The 20,382-nt window shown below is 45.9% G+C and overlaps 1 protein-coding gene across 2 annotated transcripts in view; it reads right to left on the reverse strand.

Annotated features, from left to right (window-relative positions):
• The window catches only part of CDHR1 (cadherin related family member 1), a 230,466-nt gene that overhangs the window by 60,721 nt on the left and 149,363 nt on the right, over positions 1 to 20,382 (reverse strand). For both annotated transcript variants that reach the window (XM_073685967.1, XM_073685968.1), the window contains exon 14: positions 6,031 to 6,098. In XM_073685967.1, coding sequence (XP_073542068.1) covers positions 6,031 to 6,098 — 68 coding nt within the window. The remainder of the gene's footprint in view (positions 1 to 6,030; positions 6,099 to 20,382) is intronic.

The following is a 20,382-nucleotide window of genomic DNA, read 5'->3' on the forward strand; positions in this document are numbered from 1 at the left end:
TTAGAGAGCTATAATTTTTCCATACTTTGGCTGACAATCATGTGAGGTCTTAATTTTTGTGGGACGAGTTGATGTTTTTATTATTGCTACCATTTTCAGGCACATAAAGTTTTTAGAACGCTTTCTATTCCAATTTTTGGTAGGCAGAATGAACAAAAAACAGCAATTCAGTAATTGTTTTTTTTTTTTTTCATGCCGTTGCGCGTGTGGTAAAATTGATAAGGCAACTTTATTCTTCGGGTCAGTACATTTACAGCAATGCCACATTTATATAACTTTTTCATTTTTTCACTCATAGAGCTGTATGGCCGCTTGTTTTTTGCAGGACAAGATGACGTTTTCAGCCACACCATTTTTATTTACATTAATCTTTTTGATTGCGTCTTATTCTACTTTTTGTTCGGCGGTATCATTTAAAAGCTTTTTTTGCCAATTTTTTTTTTTCACATTGTTCACTCAAGGGGTGGGGATGAAAAAAGCGTGATGGGACCTTTTCAAGCTTCTCCAATCAGTCAGTGAAAAACAGAGAGTATAGGGTTGGGATGCGAATCCTGTCCATTTTTCATTCATTGACCTATAAACTTGCATTGGCGAGTTTCATTTTAGACTCATATCAAAATCGGACATATCTCCATGATTTTGTGAGGACCTTTCATTCTGAAAAAATATATGGACATATGAACAGCTCCATAGACTATAATAGGTACAAGTTCAATCATTGTTAAACATGGGTAGAACTCACATACAGTGGTGGCCAAAAGTATTGGCACCCCTGCAATTCTGTCAGATAATACTCAGTTTCTTCCTGAAAATGATTGCAATCACAAATTCTTTGGTATTATTTTCTTCATTTAATTTGCTTGCAAGGAAAAAACACAAAAGAGAATGAAGCAAAAATCAAATCATTGATCATTTCACACAAAACTCCAAAAATGGGCCAGACAAAAGTATTGGCACCCTCAGCCTAATACTTGGTTGCACAACCTTTAGCCAAAATAACTGCGAACAACCGCTTCCGGTAACCATCAATGAGTTTCTTACAATGCTCTGCTGGAATTGTAGACCATTCTTCTTTGGCAAACTGCTCCAGGTCCCTGATATTTTAAGGGTGCCTTCTCCAAACCGCCATTTTGAGATCTCTCCACAGGTGTTCTATGGGATTCAGGTCTGGACTCATTGCTGGCCACCTTAGAAGTCTCCAGTGCTTTCTCTCAAACCATTTTATAGTGCTTTTGGAAGTGTGTTTTGGGTCATTGTCCTGCTGGAAGACCCATGACCTCTGCGGGAGACCCAGCTTTCTCACACTGGGCCCTACATTATGCTGCAAAACTTGTTGGTAGTCTTCAGACTTCATAATGCCATGCACACGGTCAAGCAGTCCAGTGCCAGAGGCAGCAAAGCAACCCCAAAACATCAGGGAACCTCCGCCATGTTTGACTGTAGGGACTGTGTTCTTTTCTTTGAATGCCTCTTTTTTTTCCTGTACACTCTATGTTGATGCTTTTTGCCAAAAAACTCTACTTTTGTCTCATCTGACCAGAGAACATTCTTCCAAAACGTTTTAGGCTTTCTCAGGTAAGTTTTGGCAAATTCCAGCCTGGCTTTTTTATGTCTCGGGGTAAGAAGTGGGGTCTTCCTGGGTATCCTACCATACAGTCCCTTTTCATTCAGACGCCGACGGATAGTACGGGTTGACACTGTCTTACCCTCGGACTCCACAGCAGCTTGAACTTGTTTGGATGTTAGTCGAGGTTCTTTATCCACCATCCGCACAATCTTGCGTTGAAATCTCTCATCAATTTTTCTTTTCCGTCCACATGTAGGGAGGTTAGCCACAGTGCCATGGGCTTTAAACTTCTTGATGACACTGCGCACGGAAGACACAGGAACATTCAGGTCTTTGGAGATGGACTTGCAGCCTTGAGATTGCTCATGCTTCCTCACAATTGGGTTTCTCAAGTCCTCAGACAGTTCTTTGGTCTTCTTTCTTTTCTCCATGCTCAATGTGGTACACACAAGGACGCAGGACAGAGGTTGAGTCAACTTTAATCCATGTTAACTGGCTGCAAGTGTGATTTAGTTATTGCCAACACCTGTTAGGTGCCACAGGTAAGTTACAGGTGCTGTTAATTACACGAATTAGAGAAGCATCACATGATTTTTCTAACAGTGCCAATACTTTTGTCCACCCCCTTTTTTAGGTTTGGTGTGGAATTGTATCCAATTTGGCTTTAGGACAATTCTTTTTGTGTTTTTTCATTGAAGACAAATTAAATGAAGATAATAATACCAAAGAATTTATGATTGCAATCATTTTCAGGAAGCAATTGAGTATTATCTGACAGAATTGCAGGGGTGCCAATACTTTTGACCACCACTGTATAAAAAACTGATGTCTGGATGAGCCCTAATATGAAGGTAAATGTCTTACTCACCATAGTAAGTGCACAATCTGCTGTGACCACACTTATGGAAGCTGACACATGTAAGCCAAGATTGTTTCTTTCTCTAATTCAATTCAATGAAAAGGCTTGGGGATAAGACAGAACCCAGAGTTGGTGGACATCTACACACCACTCTAACTCATGTAACTAACATATTTTTAAGATCAATGTCAGGTGGAAAGGATAGGCAAATATTAGTGATCTGTTTACTGTACTTTTTTGTATTTCCTACTATATATTGGGATAGTGATGAGCGAGCGTGCTCGCAACTGCTCGGTACTCGCCCGAGCATCTCACTGTTCGAGATGCTCAGCGCTCGGCGAGTACTTCCTGAATGCTGGGGCGAGAGCTCCAGTCCCTGCCCCGCATGTTTCGCGCTGTATAGACAGAGAGTAAACATCCAGGGATTGCCTGCCTGTCACTGAAATGCCGCAGCCATGGTTGTGGCATTACAGTGATTGGCTGGCCGCAGAGCATCATCGGGTCTATATTAGACCCGGTCACCCTATGCTTATCACAGTCTACCCTTCAGACAGGCAGAGTAGGGAGAGGTGCTGCTCAGCTAGGGAGAGAATTTGCAGTTTATTTAGTTAGGTATTCTAGAGCAATATACAGTACAGACCAAAAGTTTGAACACACCTTCTCATTTAAAGATTTTTCTGTATTTTCATGACTGTGAAAATTGTAAATTCACACTGAAGGCATCAAAACTATGAATTAACACATGTGGAATTACATACTTAACAAAAAAGTGTGAAACAACTGAAAATATATTCTAGGTTCTTCAAAGTAGCCACCTTTTGCTTTGATGACTGCTTTGCAAACTCTTGGCATTCTCTTGATGAGCTTCAAGAGGTAGTCACCGGAAATGGTCTTCCAACAATCTTGAAGGAGTTCCCAGAGATGCTTAGCACTTGTTGGCTCTTTTGCCTTCACTCTGTGGTCCAGCTCACCCCAAACCATCTCGATTGGGTTCAGGTTTTGTGACTGTGGAGGCCAGGTCATCTGGCGTAGAACCCCATCACTCTCTTTCTTGGTCAAATAGCCCTAACACAGCCTGGATGTGTGTTTGGGATCATTGTCCTGTTGAAAAATAAATGATGGTCCAACTAAACGCAAACCGGATGGAATAGCATGCCGCTGCAAGATGCTGTGGTAGTCATGCTGGTTCAGTATGCCTTCAATTTTGAATAACTCCCCAACAGTGTCACCAGCAAAGCACCCCCACACCATCACACCTCCTCCTCCATGCTTCACGGCGGGAACCAGGCATGTAGAGTCCATCCGTTCACCTTTTCTGCGTCGCACAAAGACACGGTGGTTGGAACCAAAGATCTCAAATTTGGACTCATCAGACCAAAGCACAGATTTCCACTGATCTAATGTCCATTCCTTGTGTTCTTTAGCCCAAACAAGTCTCTTCTGCTTGTTGCCTGTCCTTAGCAGTGGTTTCCTAGCAGCTATTTTACCATGAAGGCCGGCTGCACAAAGTCTCCTCTTAACAGTTATTGTAGAGATGTGTCTGCTGCTAGAACTCTGTGTGGCATTGACCTGGTTTCTAATCTGAGCTGCTGTTAACCTGCGATTTCTGAGGCTGGTGACTCGGATAAACTTATCCTCAGAAGCAGAGGAGACTCTTGGTCTTCCTTTCCTGGGGCGGTCCTCATGTGAGCCAGTTTCTTTGTAGCGCTTGATGGTTTTTGCAACTGCACTTGGGGACACTTTCAAAGTTTGCCCAATTTTTCACTCTGACTGACCTTCATTTCTTAAAGTAATGATGGCCACTCGTTTTTCTTTACTTAGCTGCTTTTTTCTTGCCATAATACAAATTCTAACAGTCTATTCAGTAGGACTATCAGCTGTGTATCCACCAGACTTCTGTACAACACAACTGATGGTCCCAACCCCATTTATAAGGCAAGAAATCCCACTTATTAAACCTGACAGGGCACACCTGTGAAGTGAAAACCATTTCCGGTGACTACCTCTTGAAGCTCATCAAGAGAATGCCAAGAGTGTGCAAAGCAGTCATCAAAGCAAAAGGTGGCTACTTTGAAGAACCTAGAATATAAGACATTTTCAGTTGTTTCACACTTTTTTGTTAACTATATAATTCCACATGTGTTAATTCATAGTTTTGATGCCTTCAGTGTGAATGTACAATTTTCAAAGTCATGAAAATACAGAAAAATCTTTAAATGAGAAGGTGTGTCCAAACTTTTGGTCTGTACTGTACATCTCAACTAACAGTCCTTCTAAGCACTAATCTAGATGTATATCAATCCTGGTGATAGTAGGAGTTAGACAGGCATAGTTTGTGGAGAGTGTATAGAGCAGAATACAGTCCATTGCACGTTCTGTCTGCTGCTGTTACTAATATCCATAGCCCTAGATATCACGGATAATATTCTTTTTGCTCTTAATCCTGATTATTTGCTTGAGAAGCAATATCATACGCCATTTTTACTGCTCCCTTTGCTTGTTAGCAGCATACAGCCAAATTTGTTTGATTTTAATAACACTGCTTTTTTGTGGAAGCAGAGAAACTTGTCCATCATCTCAGGTAATCCGGTATTACTGCGGTAATAATCATGACATTTTTGAGAGCATGCCAAATATTATACTCCATTTAAAGTCTACCAGTTGTGTGTTGTTCAAACCTATTCACACTTGGTCACTGTCAAATACCATATGATTAGGCCACTGCCAAAAACCGTGGTCATCAGACATGATCTGATATTACTGCGGTAATAATCCTGATATTTTTGGGAGCGTGACAAATATTATACTCCATTTAAAGTCTGCCAGTTGTGTGCTGTTCAAAACTATTCACACAAGTGCTCATTCATATTTTTGTACTGTCCTTAGTTTAGGACTACTATCAAGTCTCCCTTGTCAGCCCCTCCAACTGTGAGATACCTAAAATCTTTAAAGGGGATTTCCGCTTTATAAAGTAATAGAAGCACTTTATTGAGCTTTTAATAATGTTTTAGTCATGTCTTTATTACAAGTAACTGTTAGTACAGTCAATGAAAAACCAACGTTGAATCCAGGCACTTGGTTACTTGGAGTAGTCCTGGAGCGCTGTCTCACAGCAGTGATACAAGTAAAATGCAGGGATGAATGAGGGGTCAGTGCTCCTGGACTAGTACATGTATACAAAGCATCGGAATTAAACATTGGTTTTTCACAGACTGCAGTAACAATTACTTGCAATAAAGGAATGATTAAAAACGTTAATAGAAGCCTGATAAAATGCTCCTAATATATTATTGGGCTAAATTCCCTTAAGATCTTCCAAAGCTTTTTCTCTAATCTAGTGATGTTATTATGTAAACCAGGTTTGTGCCATTAATTTACAATGAGATAAAAGCCCACAACCAAGTGCCATAGATTTACAGTACTTGGTCATTATCAAGCTAATAATCGCCTTTATACAAAGATGCAGTAGGTGTATACAAATATAAAAGGAATTTATTAATTATTCTTGCATTTGTCATGTATTGTTTCAATATTTTTTTTTTATTTCCCTGAGAAGCCCCTTTACCATTTCATTAATCATATCTGTAAAGGTGATTTTACTTACGGATCAGATCCAGGACCATAAATTGAATACTTGATTTCACCCCAAAGTCCTGAGTCCAGGTCAGTAGCCTATAACAAACACATAAAAACTGTTGGTCATTGCAATTAATATTCAGATCACGTAAATATCAAATTTCAATAAACATTAATTTTCTGGTCTAGACTACTCAGTTCAAAAGCCCAACTGGGTCATTGTGAGTTAATTGGCTGGGTTCTTTCTTTTAGTACTCAGGCAGGGGTGCAGCAACAAGTTGTAGATCTCACTTTTGGAGGGCAAGGCAAAAATGTCATTAGTAACAATGACTGCAGGAGGATTAAGTAACCACAGCTTTGAATATCCAGCTGTCATTGTCAAAGCATGAGAAAAAAATCTTTTCAAGTTTAAAGTCTGGTTTTACTCAAATGTTACAATTTCTCTTGCATAAATGTAGTATAAAAGTCCAGAAATTTTTGTTAGAAGGACCCTCCAAAAATAAACTGATCACAAGGTTCTTCTTCCTGGGGCTCTTTGTGATCTGCAGGCGCCTGTAGGGATTCCCTGCAGCGTCACTGAAGGATGGGGATATAAAACACTCCAGGATGTCTTTTGAAATTTGAGGGCTATACATGTAATGCACAGATGTGCAAGGTACGGCACTTCAGCTCAGCTCTGGCTGACTTTTTGGATGAGCACTTCTATTAATTTAGAATTCCCTAGCAGGGTATGAGAAAATTAGTTTTCTAAATTAGGCAACCTTTTAGTCTAAAACAAATAAATTACTACAATTATGCATATATTTGGAGACTAAAAGGCAAAAGAATGTGTTTTAATTGCAGCTAATGTACCTACTCCCTTTTGTGCTTTGATATTATGACTTTATGATTATTGCTTCTAGACATAAATCCTAATTCGTAAATCTGTATTTGCATATGAAAAAAGCAGTAAGACAAAAGAAAAGGGAACTAATTTATTACATATACTACAGGTGCCAATGTAGCGCCCCGAGGGTTCGGCCGCTACAGGGGTATTGCACCTCAGTCCAGAGGTGTGATATTCCACTCCCGGGTAAGGATGGAGTATGGACCAGGGCTCAGTTAGCTGCATACAGCACACACACCCCATTTCCGAGGGACAGCTCAACGGTGCTCCCACTAGACAGAAGTGCAGGCACGACCGACTATGTCCCTGCCTGGAGTGGGGAGGGGGGTGGAACACCCAGTGCTGTAGGGGCAGATAGGGGTTGGTTCCTGAGCGTAGGAAGGAGCTCATTGGTTGCTGGTCACCTGGGCTCATGGTCAGAGGGAGGTATAAAAGGTGGGCACCATCTTAGATCTAGGTTCGTTCAGTCAGAGGAGAAGACCGGGAGTGGAGGCTCTGTAGGAGTTCCACTCAGGAGCGGGCCAAGAGAGAGGCCGGAGAATAGAGAGAGAGGAGGTGAAAGGGAGCTGTGATTAAGTCTCATCCCAGCTCCACCAGAAAGGAACAGAAAGGAACAGAGAAAGAGAAGGAGAGACAGAGAAACAGAAGGGCTCAGGAACAAGAAGGTGGAAGGGACCCTAAGAACCCACGAGAATCCAGGGTGAAGGGTCAGGCAGATTAAGGGTACCGGATCCCAAGTTGGTGGAGGAGAAACTACCCTCAGCCAAAGACCGGTCGTCGTGATCATTTATTGGTGCGACACCTCATCAAACCTGCTAGGAAGGCACCATATAGGACAACGGAGGACGGGGCCCACGTTTAACCGCACAAGTCCGCGGCAGCTGGACAAAAGTGGGTCACTGGTGAGGCAGGCCAGAGAAAGGATTAAAGGGGGTCCTGTGCCATGCTCCTGAACTGCCTGGGAGTTGACCGAGCCCCACACCTGGTGGACGCAGCACGGCTCGGGCGGTCACTACCTGTACAGAAGTGACCTGGAGTACCTGAACTGTGAGTAAAAGACATTGGACTGCAGTACGTTGTCTGTGTGCTCTTTCGCTCCTCCAGCACTATCAGCACGGGGACTCTCACCACCATCACTCCCACCATCCACTACACTGCCCTGGGGCCGCACTCTTCCCGTGGGGAGTCACACCATTCCAGCTGCATTCATCATCAGCCCAAGCGGACTGCCTTGCAGCAGCGGTTCCTAATAACCGCAATCCACGGGTGGCGTAGTCGGACATTATCTGAAGCACGTAGCAGACTATCATTGGTCTGACCACCCAGACTATCATTGGTCTGACCACCCCCATTGTTCCCCTATCGCCCGGATCCGCGTGCCCCACGGCCCAGGGGGCGAGTCACCAACAGTCCGACATAGGATTTACAACAATAATGTACGAACGTACAAACATCCATATCATACCAAAAATACTGCATCATAAAAGTTTTAAAGCCTTTTCCCAGCAAACATAATATACTTACCACACTCCATTTCCTTAAAGACACACTCCCATTAAAATTGTTATTCTCTTAATATATTACAATCATCATATTATATAGCACTGTGTACTTACAATTGCTCATTTTTCCTTTCTACACAGCTAATTCTTTTGTTTTCCAGTAGGTCTATCATCACATGATAATAAACCGACTAGCTGAATTCATCTACGCTCTATGTAGAAACCGAAGGTCAATTTTCCCTGTATGAGTCACTAGAACTACAATTCTACCTCACTGCAAAGTACCTTTCACACCAGCTGTGTGAAAGGTACAGTGAAAGTGAGCCCAGACACTTGGGAAAAGGGGTGAGTGGAGACCTTCTTGTCTGGTCTAGTGTCACCCTGTCTCAACTACCGTCCCTATATTGGCTCCTTGCCAATCGCAACACGTGTGCCTCGCCCTGACTTTCCCCGGCGTAAGGCAAAGGCTAGGGAAGGGAGGAGATGAGCACTAGTCAATCTCACTAAACTCTATAGAGAACAAGGGGAGATGTGGCACCCAGGGGATGGGGACTACTCGGCGCCCAGGCCTTAATGCCTGGCCTTGGGGGATGTCGCGGTGGTCGGCTCCCGGGCCCGTACCCTGGGGTCTCTCTTAAAAAAAAGGGGTTAAATGGAAAATGAAAGTTCGTGACGCCACCTGTGGTGTCTGGTGAGGACCACCAGCGCTGCGGCAGTCCACTGAGGCCGGTGTTAAGGTAGCTATGATGGGGTAGCTCCCCACAGGTGGAGCTAGGCCTCAGGGCAGCGGTGTTCGGTAAGGTGCACTATATGGCGGTGACCCAGCCGGGTCCAAGGAAACATGGGAGACACACTCACGTTTGGCTTCAGTACCTTTTTACTGGTGGAGTTGCGGTACCGCCCGGAGCACTGTAGGGTGAGGGGTGCACTGCAGGTCTCTCCCCAGTGAGCAGGTATAGGGCCTCCTGTATCCTTGCCGCTTGTGTAGTTTATGGCCTGTCTGAAACTAGGCCTAACTTAGTCCTTGTGTTGTGCCGGCTGACCTGGTGTTAGGGCCTTTTGCTGAAGAGCACGCTCCTGGTATGGCGGAGCCTCCGTGCCTCCTGGTCCTGTTACGTGTCAGCTCCTGGGCTATGCTGAGACCTGAAGTCTTCCAGGAAAGATCCGGTTGTTTTCCACAGAGGGTATACTGCTCTGCAGACTCGGAGCCGGTGTCCGGTATATTTCTGGGGTGAGCTTATGAAGCTCCTTGGTCCCCGATGCTACTGTTCCACTAGCCTTTTGCCTACTCTGGGCCCTCACTAGGCTATACACACTGGCAGTAAGCTGGCTGCCTCTTCTACCGCTCTTTAGAGTGTCGGCAATGCTCCTAGCTGTCTCTCTCTGAGCTGCTTGCAGCAGACACCAAACAACTCCTCTCAGCAGAAACCTGCTGAGTCACTAACCTTCTGCGTCTCAGCAGAGACTCCTGACTGGACTCACTCCTTAGACAACTGACTGAACTCCCTCTCTTCCTGCCTCCACCCTCCTTTATATATTCACTAAAGGGCTCCCTCTGGTGGTTCTGAGGTAGGGTGGAGGTGTGAATATGCTCTGAGGGCCTCTTGTGGAGAAAACCTGAAATGCACCCCCCTTTGGTTTGTGACTCCATGCACAGCAGGGCGTCACATTCCCCCCTAGTTAAAGTCAGCACTCCCGGGCTGAAGCACATTTTGTAAACAATAGAAATAACAAGCTTCCCTTTATGGCAGGTTAGAACACTTGAACGTTGCATAACAAAACATGAATAAAAATATATATATACATTGCAAAAGCAGTAGGCAGTGAGCAACCAGAAAGTCCAAGTCTCTTCCGGAGAGGTTGCTCAAAGGGGCACTCCAGGGAGCGCAAATATTTACAAAGAAAATCTTTGGGCTGCACAAAGTCCTCAGCCTCAGAGTTCATATATAAGGAATAAACAGGTTAGGGTTAAAGTGTCCATATCACTTGAATTGTCCATTCAAAGGGAAGAAATATAAGTTACGCACATTAATACAATACGTAGTATAATACATAATACCTCAGGGGTAACTATCTACTCAGAAATTGTACTATTTTATTCAATGTACCTAGCAGGGGGTTTACCTCTCGTGCTGCGTACTGATCTGCGTAATGCAGTGGTCTGTGGGGTATCAATGTCTGTATCATCAGTTACCCAGTCTGCCCTTCGTGTGGGTAAGTTGTAAAATTGCCTTAACCTCTCTATGGGACTGGCAAGTGTACCATTGGCTGGGCCTTCTTGCTTAGCTCCAGCCAGAGATCCTTCTTGAGCTGGCTCTTCAGCAGCACTTACAGGTCCAACTTGCTGTAGAGAGTTTTCTGGTTGCTGGAAGAAGTGGAGTACTGGGACGATCACCGCTCCTCCTATTTGAGGCCAATCTGCCGGGAAGTCACCTAAGTCAGTATGGATTACTGCTTCTTCAGGTTCCTCCTGGATGATGAGGGGCACTTCTTCTTGGGGTTTAAGCAGATCCGGACACAACTTTAGATGGTCCCAAGATACTGTTGCAGTGGTTCTCCCTCCATCTTTGCTGATCAAACACATCTTCCTGTTGTCAAACCTTGAATTCAACACAGTGTAGGGTTCTCTCTCCCACTGGTCATCAAGCTTGTGGTTCCTCCGCTTCCTTTTCAATACCACTTGTCCTGGTGTGAAGGGTTCTGCTGGTGCACTTCTGTTGTATTGCGCCTCTTTTTTATCCCTCACCCGAGTGAGACTGTCTTCGACACAGGCTTGTACTCTTCTGTACTGCTCCTGTCTGGCTGTGTCCCAGTCCTCAGTGGTCGCATCAGCTTCAGGTTCTACCACACCAAGCTCCAGGTCCATGGGCAACTTCCCAATTCTTGCCCGCATTAGATATGCCGGAGTGCAATTGGTGGAGCTTACTGGTATGTGATTATACAGATCCACTAAGTCAGGTAGTAGGTCTGGCCACTGGTTTCTCTCTTCTAGTGGTATGGTCTTCAGTAGATCGATGATGATGTTGTTCATCTTTTCACAGAGACCGTTAGTTTGGGGGTGGTACGGTGTAGTCCTCATCTTTTTACACCCGTACAGATGGCAGAACTCTTTGAACAATTCAGCCTCAAAGGCCGGGCCATGGTCAGTCAGTATCTGCTCAGGGTATCCATGGGGTCTGCAGAAGTACGCTTGAAACGTCTTGGCTGCTGTCTCTGCTGTCAGGTCTTTGACAGGGGTGACCACCAGGAACCTGAAGTAGTGATCCACCATGGTCAGGGCATAGGAGTATCCTGACCGACTAGGTAACAACTTGACATGGTCCAGGGCCACGATCTCCAAATGGCGAGTCGTCTTGATGGGTTGCAGAGGTGCCTTCTGGCTGCTGTAGTCTCTTCTTCTGAGGCCACAGGGTCCACAGTCTCTGCACCACCTCTCAATGGAGCTGCGCATCCCCACCCAGTAGAATCGGCACTTCAACAGGGTCTCTAGCTTTTTCCAGCCAAAGTGCCCCGCTTGATCGTGGTAGGCCTCCAACACCATCTGGACGTCCGTCTTGGGGACCACTATCTGCCACACCATCTCGTGGGTTTTGGGATTGACGTACCTCCGGCACAACTTCTCATGGTAGATAAACAGCCGGCTTCTCTCATTCCACAGCTGCTTTGCTTGGAGAGACGCATCCTTCTCCAGGGAGGAACCTTCTTGGGTTATCAGTTCCTTGATACGGCTGACAACCGGGTCGCTGTCCTGGATCTCTTTCCAGCTGTGGTGAGGCAAGGGGTTTAACGTCTTACAGAGTTGCCTCCAGGAGGCTCGTAGCTCGTGGGTCATCCCATTCCGGTGTAAGGCAGGTAGTTCAACCTCTTCCAGGTCATCCACTTCTTCTTCTGTGTCTGACTGGTGAGGCATTCTGTATAGGGCATCGGCGTTGGCGTTCTTGCGGCCAGCCCGGTACTTTATGGTGAATTGGTAGTTTGACAGCCGAGCCATCCATCGTTGTTCCATGGCTCCCAGCTTGGCTGTTTCAAGATGAGTTAAGGGGTTATTGTCAGTGTAGGCAGTGAACTTGCTGGAGGCTAGGTAGTGCTTGAACCTTTCTGTAATGGCCCAGACCAAGGCCAGAAACTCCAACTTGAAGCTGCTATAGTTCTCTGGGTTCCTCTCGGTCGGGCGGAGCTTCCTGCTTGCATACGCGATGACTTTCTCCTGGCCATTCTGCTTCTGACTTAGGACAGCTCCCAATCCTTCATTGCTGGCATCAGTATACAGCAGGAACGGTTGGCTGTAGTCAGGGTAGGCTAGGATCTCATCACCTGTCAGGATCTCCTTCATTTCTTGAAATGATTCAGCCTGGTCTTTAACCCAGTGGAACGGGGGATTTCTGCCCTTGGGGGACTGTCCTACCAGGAGGTCTTGCAGAGGTGCTGCTCTCTTGGTGTAATCTTTTACAAACCTCCAGTAGTATCCTATCAGTCCCAGGAACTGACGCACCTCCTTGAGGTTCTTTGGCTCCGGCCATTTCTGGATGGCGGTGACCTTCTCCGGGTCTGGTGCTACCCCTTCTGGACTGACAATGTGTCCCAGGTACTGTACCTTCTTCTTGAGCAGGTGGCACTTGGAGGGCTTCAACTTCATCCCATACTGGGACAGTGACTCAAATACCTCCGCCAGGTGCTTCAAGTGGTCCTCATACGTCTTGGAGTACACAATCACGTCATCCAGGTATAATAACACAGTCTCGAAGTTGCGGTGTCCCAGGCAGCACTCCATCAATCTCTGGAACGTTCCGGGGGCATTGCAGAGTCCCATCGGGGTGGTGAAGGCCATCTTCTCCCGATCCTCCTCAGCCACAGCTACTTGCCAGTACCCACTAGTGAGGTCAAGGGTGGAAAAGTAATTTGCAGACTTCAAGGCAGCCAGGGATTCCTCAATACGTGGTAAAGGGTATGCATCTTTATGTGTAATGCGATTTACTTGACGGTAATCTACGCACATTCTCATGCTTCCATCCTTCTTCCTAACTAGAACTAGGGGAGCAGCCCAGGGACTACAACTATCCCTTACTACCCCTGCCTTCTTCATGTCATGCAACATCTCCTTGGCTTTCTGGTAGTGTGCTGGAGGTATAGGCCTGTACCGTTCCTTGATGGGGGGATGGTTGCCTGTGGGGATGTGATGTTGTACCCCCTTAATCCTCCCAAAGTCAAGCGGGTGTTTGCTGAATACCTGCTCGTATTCCTGAACCACCTGGTGTACTCCCTGTTTCTGGTGGGCAGGAGTGGTGTCTGTCCCAACGTGGAGCTGTTGACACCAATCCCCCTCCTGTGTTGTAGTGTCATTATCCTCCACTTGGTCTGGGGAGGTTAAGGACTCCGCCGTGTGAATAGAGTTATTATTTACAGTGTATAGTTTGGCAATAGTGGCATAACGTGGTAATTTAACCTCGTCTTCCCCATAGTTAAGAAGACGGACGGGCACCCTCCCATTGCGTACATCTACTACCCCCTTGGCGGTTAAGAGTAGAGATGAGCGGTGTTCGACTAGAACTGTTCGCCAATCTCAAATTCGAGCTGTTTTGGGCGGTGTTCGAGTTGTTCGACGAACCCGAACGATTTGCAAAAAATTCGGCTGTTCGTCGTTATGTTCGATAACTGTTCGTGCACCAAAAGCGTGTCCTGCATGTCTGGCGCTATTTAGAGCACCAATCATGCAGGGATTGTCTGCCACTCACTGTAATGCCACAGCCATGGTGGTTGTGGCATTACAGTGATTGCCCAAATCGATGGGAACAGTGACAACAGTGAAACATGAAAAGCCGGCAATTCAGCAGCGGCATACACCTGTACCCGACAATTTAGAACCGAAAGAATAGAGCTTCACACATAGATTAGATAGATATAAACATGTCAGCCACATATATACGAAGTACAGTGAAAGTGCTGCTTACTGTACTTGTCATTTAGCGTAAAGGATTTATCAAAAAAAATAATAGTGTTTTCATGCACCGTCTCTTTAAAAAAGCCGGCCGGCAATTCAGCAGCGGTACCCGACAATTTATAACAGACAGAATAGAGCTTCACACATAGATTAGATAGATAGAAACATGTCAGCCACATATATACGAAGTACAGTGACAGTGTTGCTTACTGTACTTGTCATTTAGCGTAAAGGATTTATCAAAAAAAATAATAGTGTTTTCATGCACCGTCTCTTTAAAAAAGCCGGCCGGCAATTCAGCAGCGGTACCCGACAATTTATAACAGACAGAATAGAGCTTCACACATAGATTAGATAGATAGAAACATGTCAGTCACATATATATGAAGTACAGTGATAGTGTTGGTTACTGTACTTGTCATTTAGTATTAAAATAAAGGATTTATTATTAAAAAAATTGGCGTGGGGTTCCCCTTAATTTTAGGCTCTAGCGGAGGTTAAGCAGACGGCTGGGGCAGATGTTTGAAGCCTGGGAAGGGGGTAATACCCACGGAGCTTCCCAGGCTACTAATATCAGCCCCCAGCTGAATACATAGCCTTTACTAGCTATTAAAATGGGGGACCCCCCAAAAAAAATGACGTGGGGTCCCCTCTAATTTAATAGCTAGCAAAGGCTAGGCAGACAGCTGGGGGCTGATATTAATAGCCCAGGAAGGGAGCCATGAATATTGGCCCCCTCCCAGGCTAGAAACACCAGCCGTCAGCCGCCCCAGAAATGGCGCATTCATAGGATGCGCCAATTCTGGCACTTAGCCTCGCTCTTCCACGCTGCCCTGGTGCGGTGGCAGGGGGTAATAGGGTTGGGGTTGATGTCAGCTTATAATGCCAGCTGACATCAAGCCCAGGTTAGTAATGGAGAGGCGTCTATAAGACACCCCCATTACTAACCCCATAGTCAAAGTTAAAAAAAACACAAACACCCAGAATAAAGTCCTTTAATTGAAATAAAGACACAATCCTTTATTGTTCTAAATTAAACCATACTTACCGTCACGCCCATTCCAGCTGAAGCCAACGATCTCCTGCAATAAAAGAAAAATAATAAAGCAACCTCATCCTTACCTTTCCATGGTTCCCACGACAGCTTCAGCTCTGCTACATCGAGATGACAGGCTGGACCGCAGCAGAACGCTGCCATCCAGCCTCTCATCCCGCAGACACTGAGAAGCGCAGGCTTGCTTGCGCTGCTCAGCGTCTCTCTGTGACGACATCCAGATGAGCCGAGTTCATGTCCAATGAACTCGGCTCACCTCATGCACGTCACTGACAGCGTGGGAAAATTCTCACGCTGAAGCGGTGAGTGCAGGAGAATTCTCCCACGCTGTCAGTGACGTGCATAAGGTGAGCTCATGTCCAATGAACTCAACTCACCTCCTGCACGTCACTGACAGCGTGGGAGAATTCTCCTGCACTCAGCGCTTCAGCGTGAGAATTCTCCCACGCTGAAGCGCTGAGTGCAGGAGAATTTTCCCACGCTGTCAGTGACGTGCATAAGGTGAGCTCATGTCCAATGAACTCAGCTCACCTCCTGCACGTCACTGACAGCGTGGGAGAATTCTCCTGCACTCAGCGCTTCAGTGTGAGAATTCTCCCACGCTGAAGCGCTGAGTGCAGGAGAATTTTCCCACGCTGTCAGTGACGTGCATGAGGTGAGCCGAGTTCATTGGACATTAACTCGGCTCATCTGGATGCCCTCACAGAGAGACACTGTGGAGCGCAAGCAAGCCTGCGCTTCTCAGTGTCTGCGGGATGACAGGCTGGATGGCAGCGTTCTGCTGCGGTCCAGCCTGTCATCTCGATGTAGCAGAGCTGAAGCTGTCATGGGAACCATGGAAAGGTAAGGATGATGTTGCTTTATTATTTTTCTTTTATTTCAGGAGATCGTTGGCTTCAGCTGGAATGGGCGTGATGGTAAGTATGGTTTAATTTAGAACAATAAAGAATTGTGTGTTTATTTCAATTAAAGGACTTTTTTCTGGGTGTTGTGTTTTTTTTAAATACTTTACTAGAAATTCATGGTGGTCATGTCTAATATTGGCGTGACCCCATGAATTTCGGGCTTAGGGCCAGCTGATAATGCCAAGCTGGCCCTAACCCCTTTATTACCCAGTGAGCCACCGCATCAGGGCCCTGGATGAGTTGGGTACAGCGCCAGAAGATGGCGCTTCTATGAACGCGCCATTTTCCGGGGTGGCTGCGGACTGCAATTTGCAGCGGGGGTGGCCCAGAAAGCTTGGGCCTCCCTGCGCTGCGGATTCCAGCCCCCAGCTGCCTAGTTGTACCTGGCTGGACACAAAAACAGGGCGAAGCCCCACGTCAATTTTCTTTAAATTATTTCATGAAATAATTAAGAAAAAAAGGGCTTCCCTATATTGTTGTGTCCGGCCAGGTACAAATAGGCAGCTGGTGGTTGGGGGCAGCCCGTTCCTGCCTGCTGTACCTGGCTGGACACAAATATAGTGCGAAGCCCCACGTCAATTTTTTTTTAATTATTTCATGAATTTCCTGAAATAATTTAAAAAAATTGAAGTGGGGCTTCGCACTATATTTGTGTCCAGCCAGGTACAGCAGGCAGGAACGGGCTGCCCCCATCCACCAGCTGCCTATTTGTACCTGGCCGGACACAACAATATAGGGAAGCCCTTTTTTTCTTAATTATTTCATGAATTTCATGAAATAATTAAAAAAAATTGAAGTGGGGCTTCGCACTATATTTGTGTCCAGCCAGGTACAGCAGGCAGGAACGGGCTGCCCCCATCCACCAGCTGCCTATTTGTACCTGGCCGGACACAACAATATAGGGAAGCCCTTTTTTTCTTAATTATTTCATGAATTTCATGAAATAATTAAAAAAAATTGAAGTGGGGCTTCGCACTATATTTGTGTCCAGCCAGGCACAGCAGGCAGGAACGGGCTGCCCCCAACCACCAGCTGCCTATTTGTACCTGGCCGGACACAACAATATAGGGAAGGCCTTTTTTTCTTAATTATTTCATGAATTTCATGAAATAATTAAAAAAAAAATACGTGGGGCTTCGCCCTATTTTTGTGTCCAGCCAGGTACAACTAGGCAGCTGGGGGCTGGACTCTGCAGCGCAGGGAGGCCCAAGCTTTCTGGGCCCCCCCCCGCTACAAATTGCAGTCCGCAGCCACCCCGGAAAATGGCGCGTTCATAGAAGCGCCATCTTCTGGCGCTGTACCCAACTCATCCAGGGCCCTGGTGCGGTGGCTCACTGGGTAATAAAGGCGTTAGGGCCAGCTTGGTATTATCAGCTGGCCCCAAGCCCAAAATTCATGGGGTCACGCCAGTATTAGACATGACCGCCATGAATTTCTAGTAAAGTATTTAAAAAAAACACAACACCCAGAATAAAGTCCTTTAATTGAAATAAAGACACAATTCTTTATTGTTCTAAATTAAACCATACTTACCATCACACCCATTCCAGCTGAAGCCAACGATCTCCTGCAATAAAAGAAAAATAATAAACCAACCTCATCCTTACCTTTCCATGGTTCCCACGACAGCTTCAGCTCTGCTACATCGAGATGACTGGCTGGACCGCAGCAGAACGCTGCCATCCAGTCTGTCATCCCGCAGACACTGAGAAGCGCAGGCATGCTTGCGCTCCTCACTGTCTCGCTGTGACGGCATCCAGATGAGCCGAGGTCATGTCCAATGAACTCGGCTCACCTCATGCACGTCACTGACAGCGTGGGAAAATTCTCACGCTGAAGTGCTGAGTGCAGGAGAATTCTCCCACGCTGTCAGTGATGTGCATGAGGTGAGCTCATGTCCAATGAACTCAGCTCACCTCCTGCATGTCACTGACAGCGTGGGAAAATTCTCCTGCAATCAGCGCTTCAGCGTGAGAATTTTCCCACGCTGTCAGTGACGTGCATGAGGTGAGCCGAGTTCATTGGACATGAACTCGGCTCATCTGGATGTCGTCACAGAGAGACGCTGAGCAGCGCAAGCAAGCCTGCGCTTCTCAGTGTCTGCGGGATGACAGGCTGGATGGCAGCGTTCTGCTGCGGTCCAGCCTGTCATCTCGATGTAGCAGAGCTGAAGCTGTCGTGGGAACCATGGAAAGGTAAGGATGAGGTTGCTTTATTATTTTTCTATTATTGCAGGAGATCGTTGGCTTCAGCTGGAATGGGCGTGATGGTAAGTATGGTTTAATTTAGAACAATAAAGGATTGTGTCTTTATTTCAATTAAAGGACTTTATTCTGGGTGTTTGTGTTTTTTTTAACTTTGACTATGGGGTTAGTAATGGGGGTGTCTTATAGACGCCTCTCCATTACTAACCTGGGCTTGATGTCAGCTGGCATTATAAGCTGACATCAACCCCAACCCTATTACCCCCTGCCAACGCACCAGGGCAGCGTGGAAGAGCGAGGCTAAGTGCCAGAATTGGCGCATCCTATGAATGCGCCATTTCTGGGGCGGCTGACGGCTGGTGTTTCTAGCCTGGGAGGGGGCCAATATTCATGGCTCCCTTCCTGGGCTATTAATATCAGCCCCCAGTTGTCTGCCTAGCCTTTGCTAGCTATTAAATTAGGGGGGACCCCACGTCATTTTTTTTGGGGGGTCCCCCATTTTAATAGCTAGTAAAGGCTAGGCATTCAGCTGGGGGCTGATATTAGTAGCCTGGGAAGCTCCGTGGGTATTACCCCCTTCCCAGGCTTCAAACATCTGCCCCAGTCGTCTGCTTAACCTCCGCTAGAGCCTAAAATTAAGGGGAACCCCACGCCAATTTTTTTAATAATAAATCCTTTATTTTAATACTAAATGACAAGTACAGTAACCAACACTATCACTGTACTTCATATATATGTGACTGACATGTTTCTATCTATCTAATCTATGTGTGATGCTCTATCTTTCTGTTCTAAATTGTCGGGTACCGCTGCTGAATTGCCGGCCGGCTTTTTTAAAGAGACAGTGCATGAAAACACTATTATTTTTTTAAATAAATCCTTTACACTAAATGACAAGTACAGTAAGCAACACTATCACTGTACTTATTATATATGTGACTGACATGTTTCTATCTATCTAATCTATGTGTGAAGCTCTATTCTTTCTGTTCTAAATTGTCGGGTACAGATGCTGAATTGCCGGCCGGCTTTTTTAAAGAGATGGTGCATGAAAACACTAATATTTTTTTTAATAAATCCTTTACACTAAATGACAAGTGCAGTAACCAACACTGTCACTGTGCTTCTTATATGTGTGACTGACATGTTTCTATCTATCTAATCTATGTGTGATGCTCTATTCCTTCTTGTCTAAATTGTCGGGTACCGGTGTATGCCGCTGCTGAATTTGCCGGCCGGCTTTTTTAAAGAGAGTGTCTTCTGAGCAGTTTGTCAGCTTTTGGACACCTTTGCAGGTGTTTTCTATGTGTTTCTATGTGTTTTTGTTTGCCTGCCATTGGTTTTAACGGTGTTCGACGGTGTTCTAAGGTGTTCGACGAACAGTTCGACGAACAGTTCCTCGAACATCCCGGTGTTCGACGAACCGAACCGAACCCGAACACTATGGGGGTGGCTCAACACTAGTTAAGAGTGTAGGTCTGTGCTCTGAGCTAAGGTGTTCTACTACCGCCTGGTAGCTCTGTCCTTTAAGACCTATTGCTGCTCTACACCAGATAAGCATTTCACTCATTGGGGGAATTACAATGGGTATCGGGTCAGTTACCCGCACGTTACCAATCTCACCGCCGGTCAGCTGCACTTGCTGCTGGTACGTCAGGGCTCGGATCTCCTTCTGGATCGCTCTCCTCTGCCCTGGTCTGGCAACGTCAGCGAGCTGTTGGAGTAAGAACACAACCTCCTCCAAACAGTTACCAACAATGTTAGTGCCTAGTACCATATTCAGTCCATTTTCCTCATTGGCAGTCTTCACTACAATGAGTCCCTGGTCCATTAACTCCACTCTCCCCACTTTTACTGCTACATTATTAACCCCGAGTAGGTCAAGAGGGAG

Source organism: Phyllobates terribilis, unplaced genomic scaffold, assembly GCF_046119375.1.
Source record: "Phyllobates terribilis strain yellow unplaced genomic scaffold, ASM4611937v1 Scaffold_5__5_contigs__length_657084704, whole genome shotgun sequence".
Lineage (NCBI taxonomy): Eukaryota > Metazoa > Chordata > Amphibia > Anura > Dendrobatidae > Phyllobates > Phyllobates terribilis.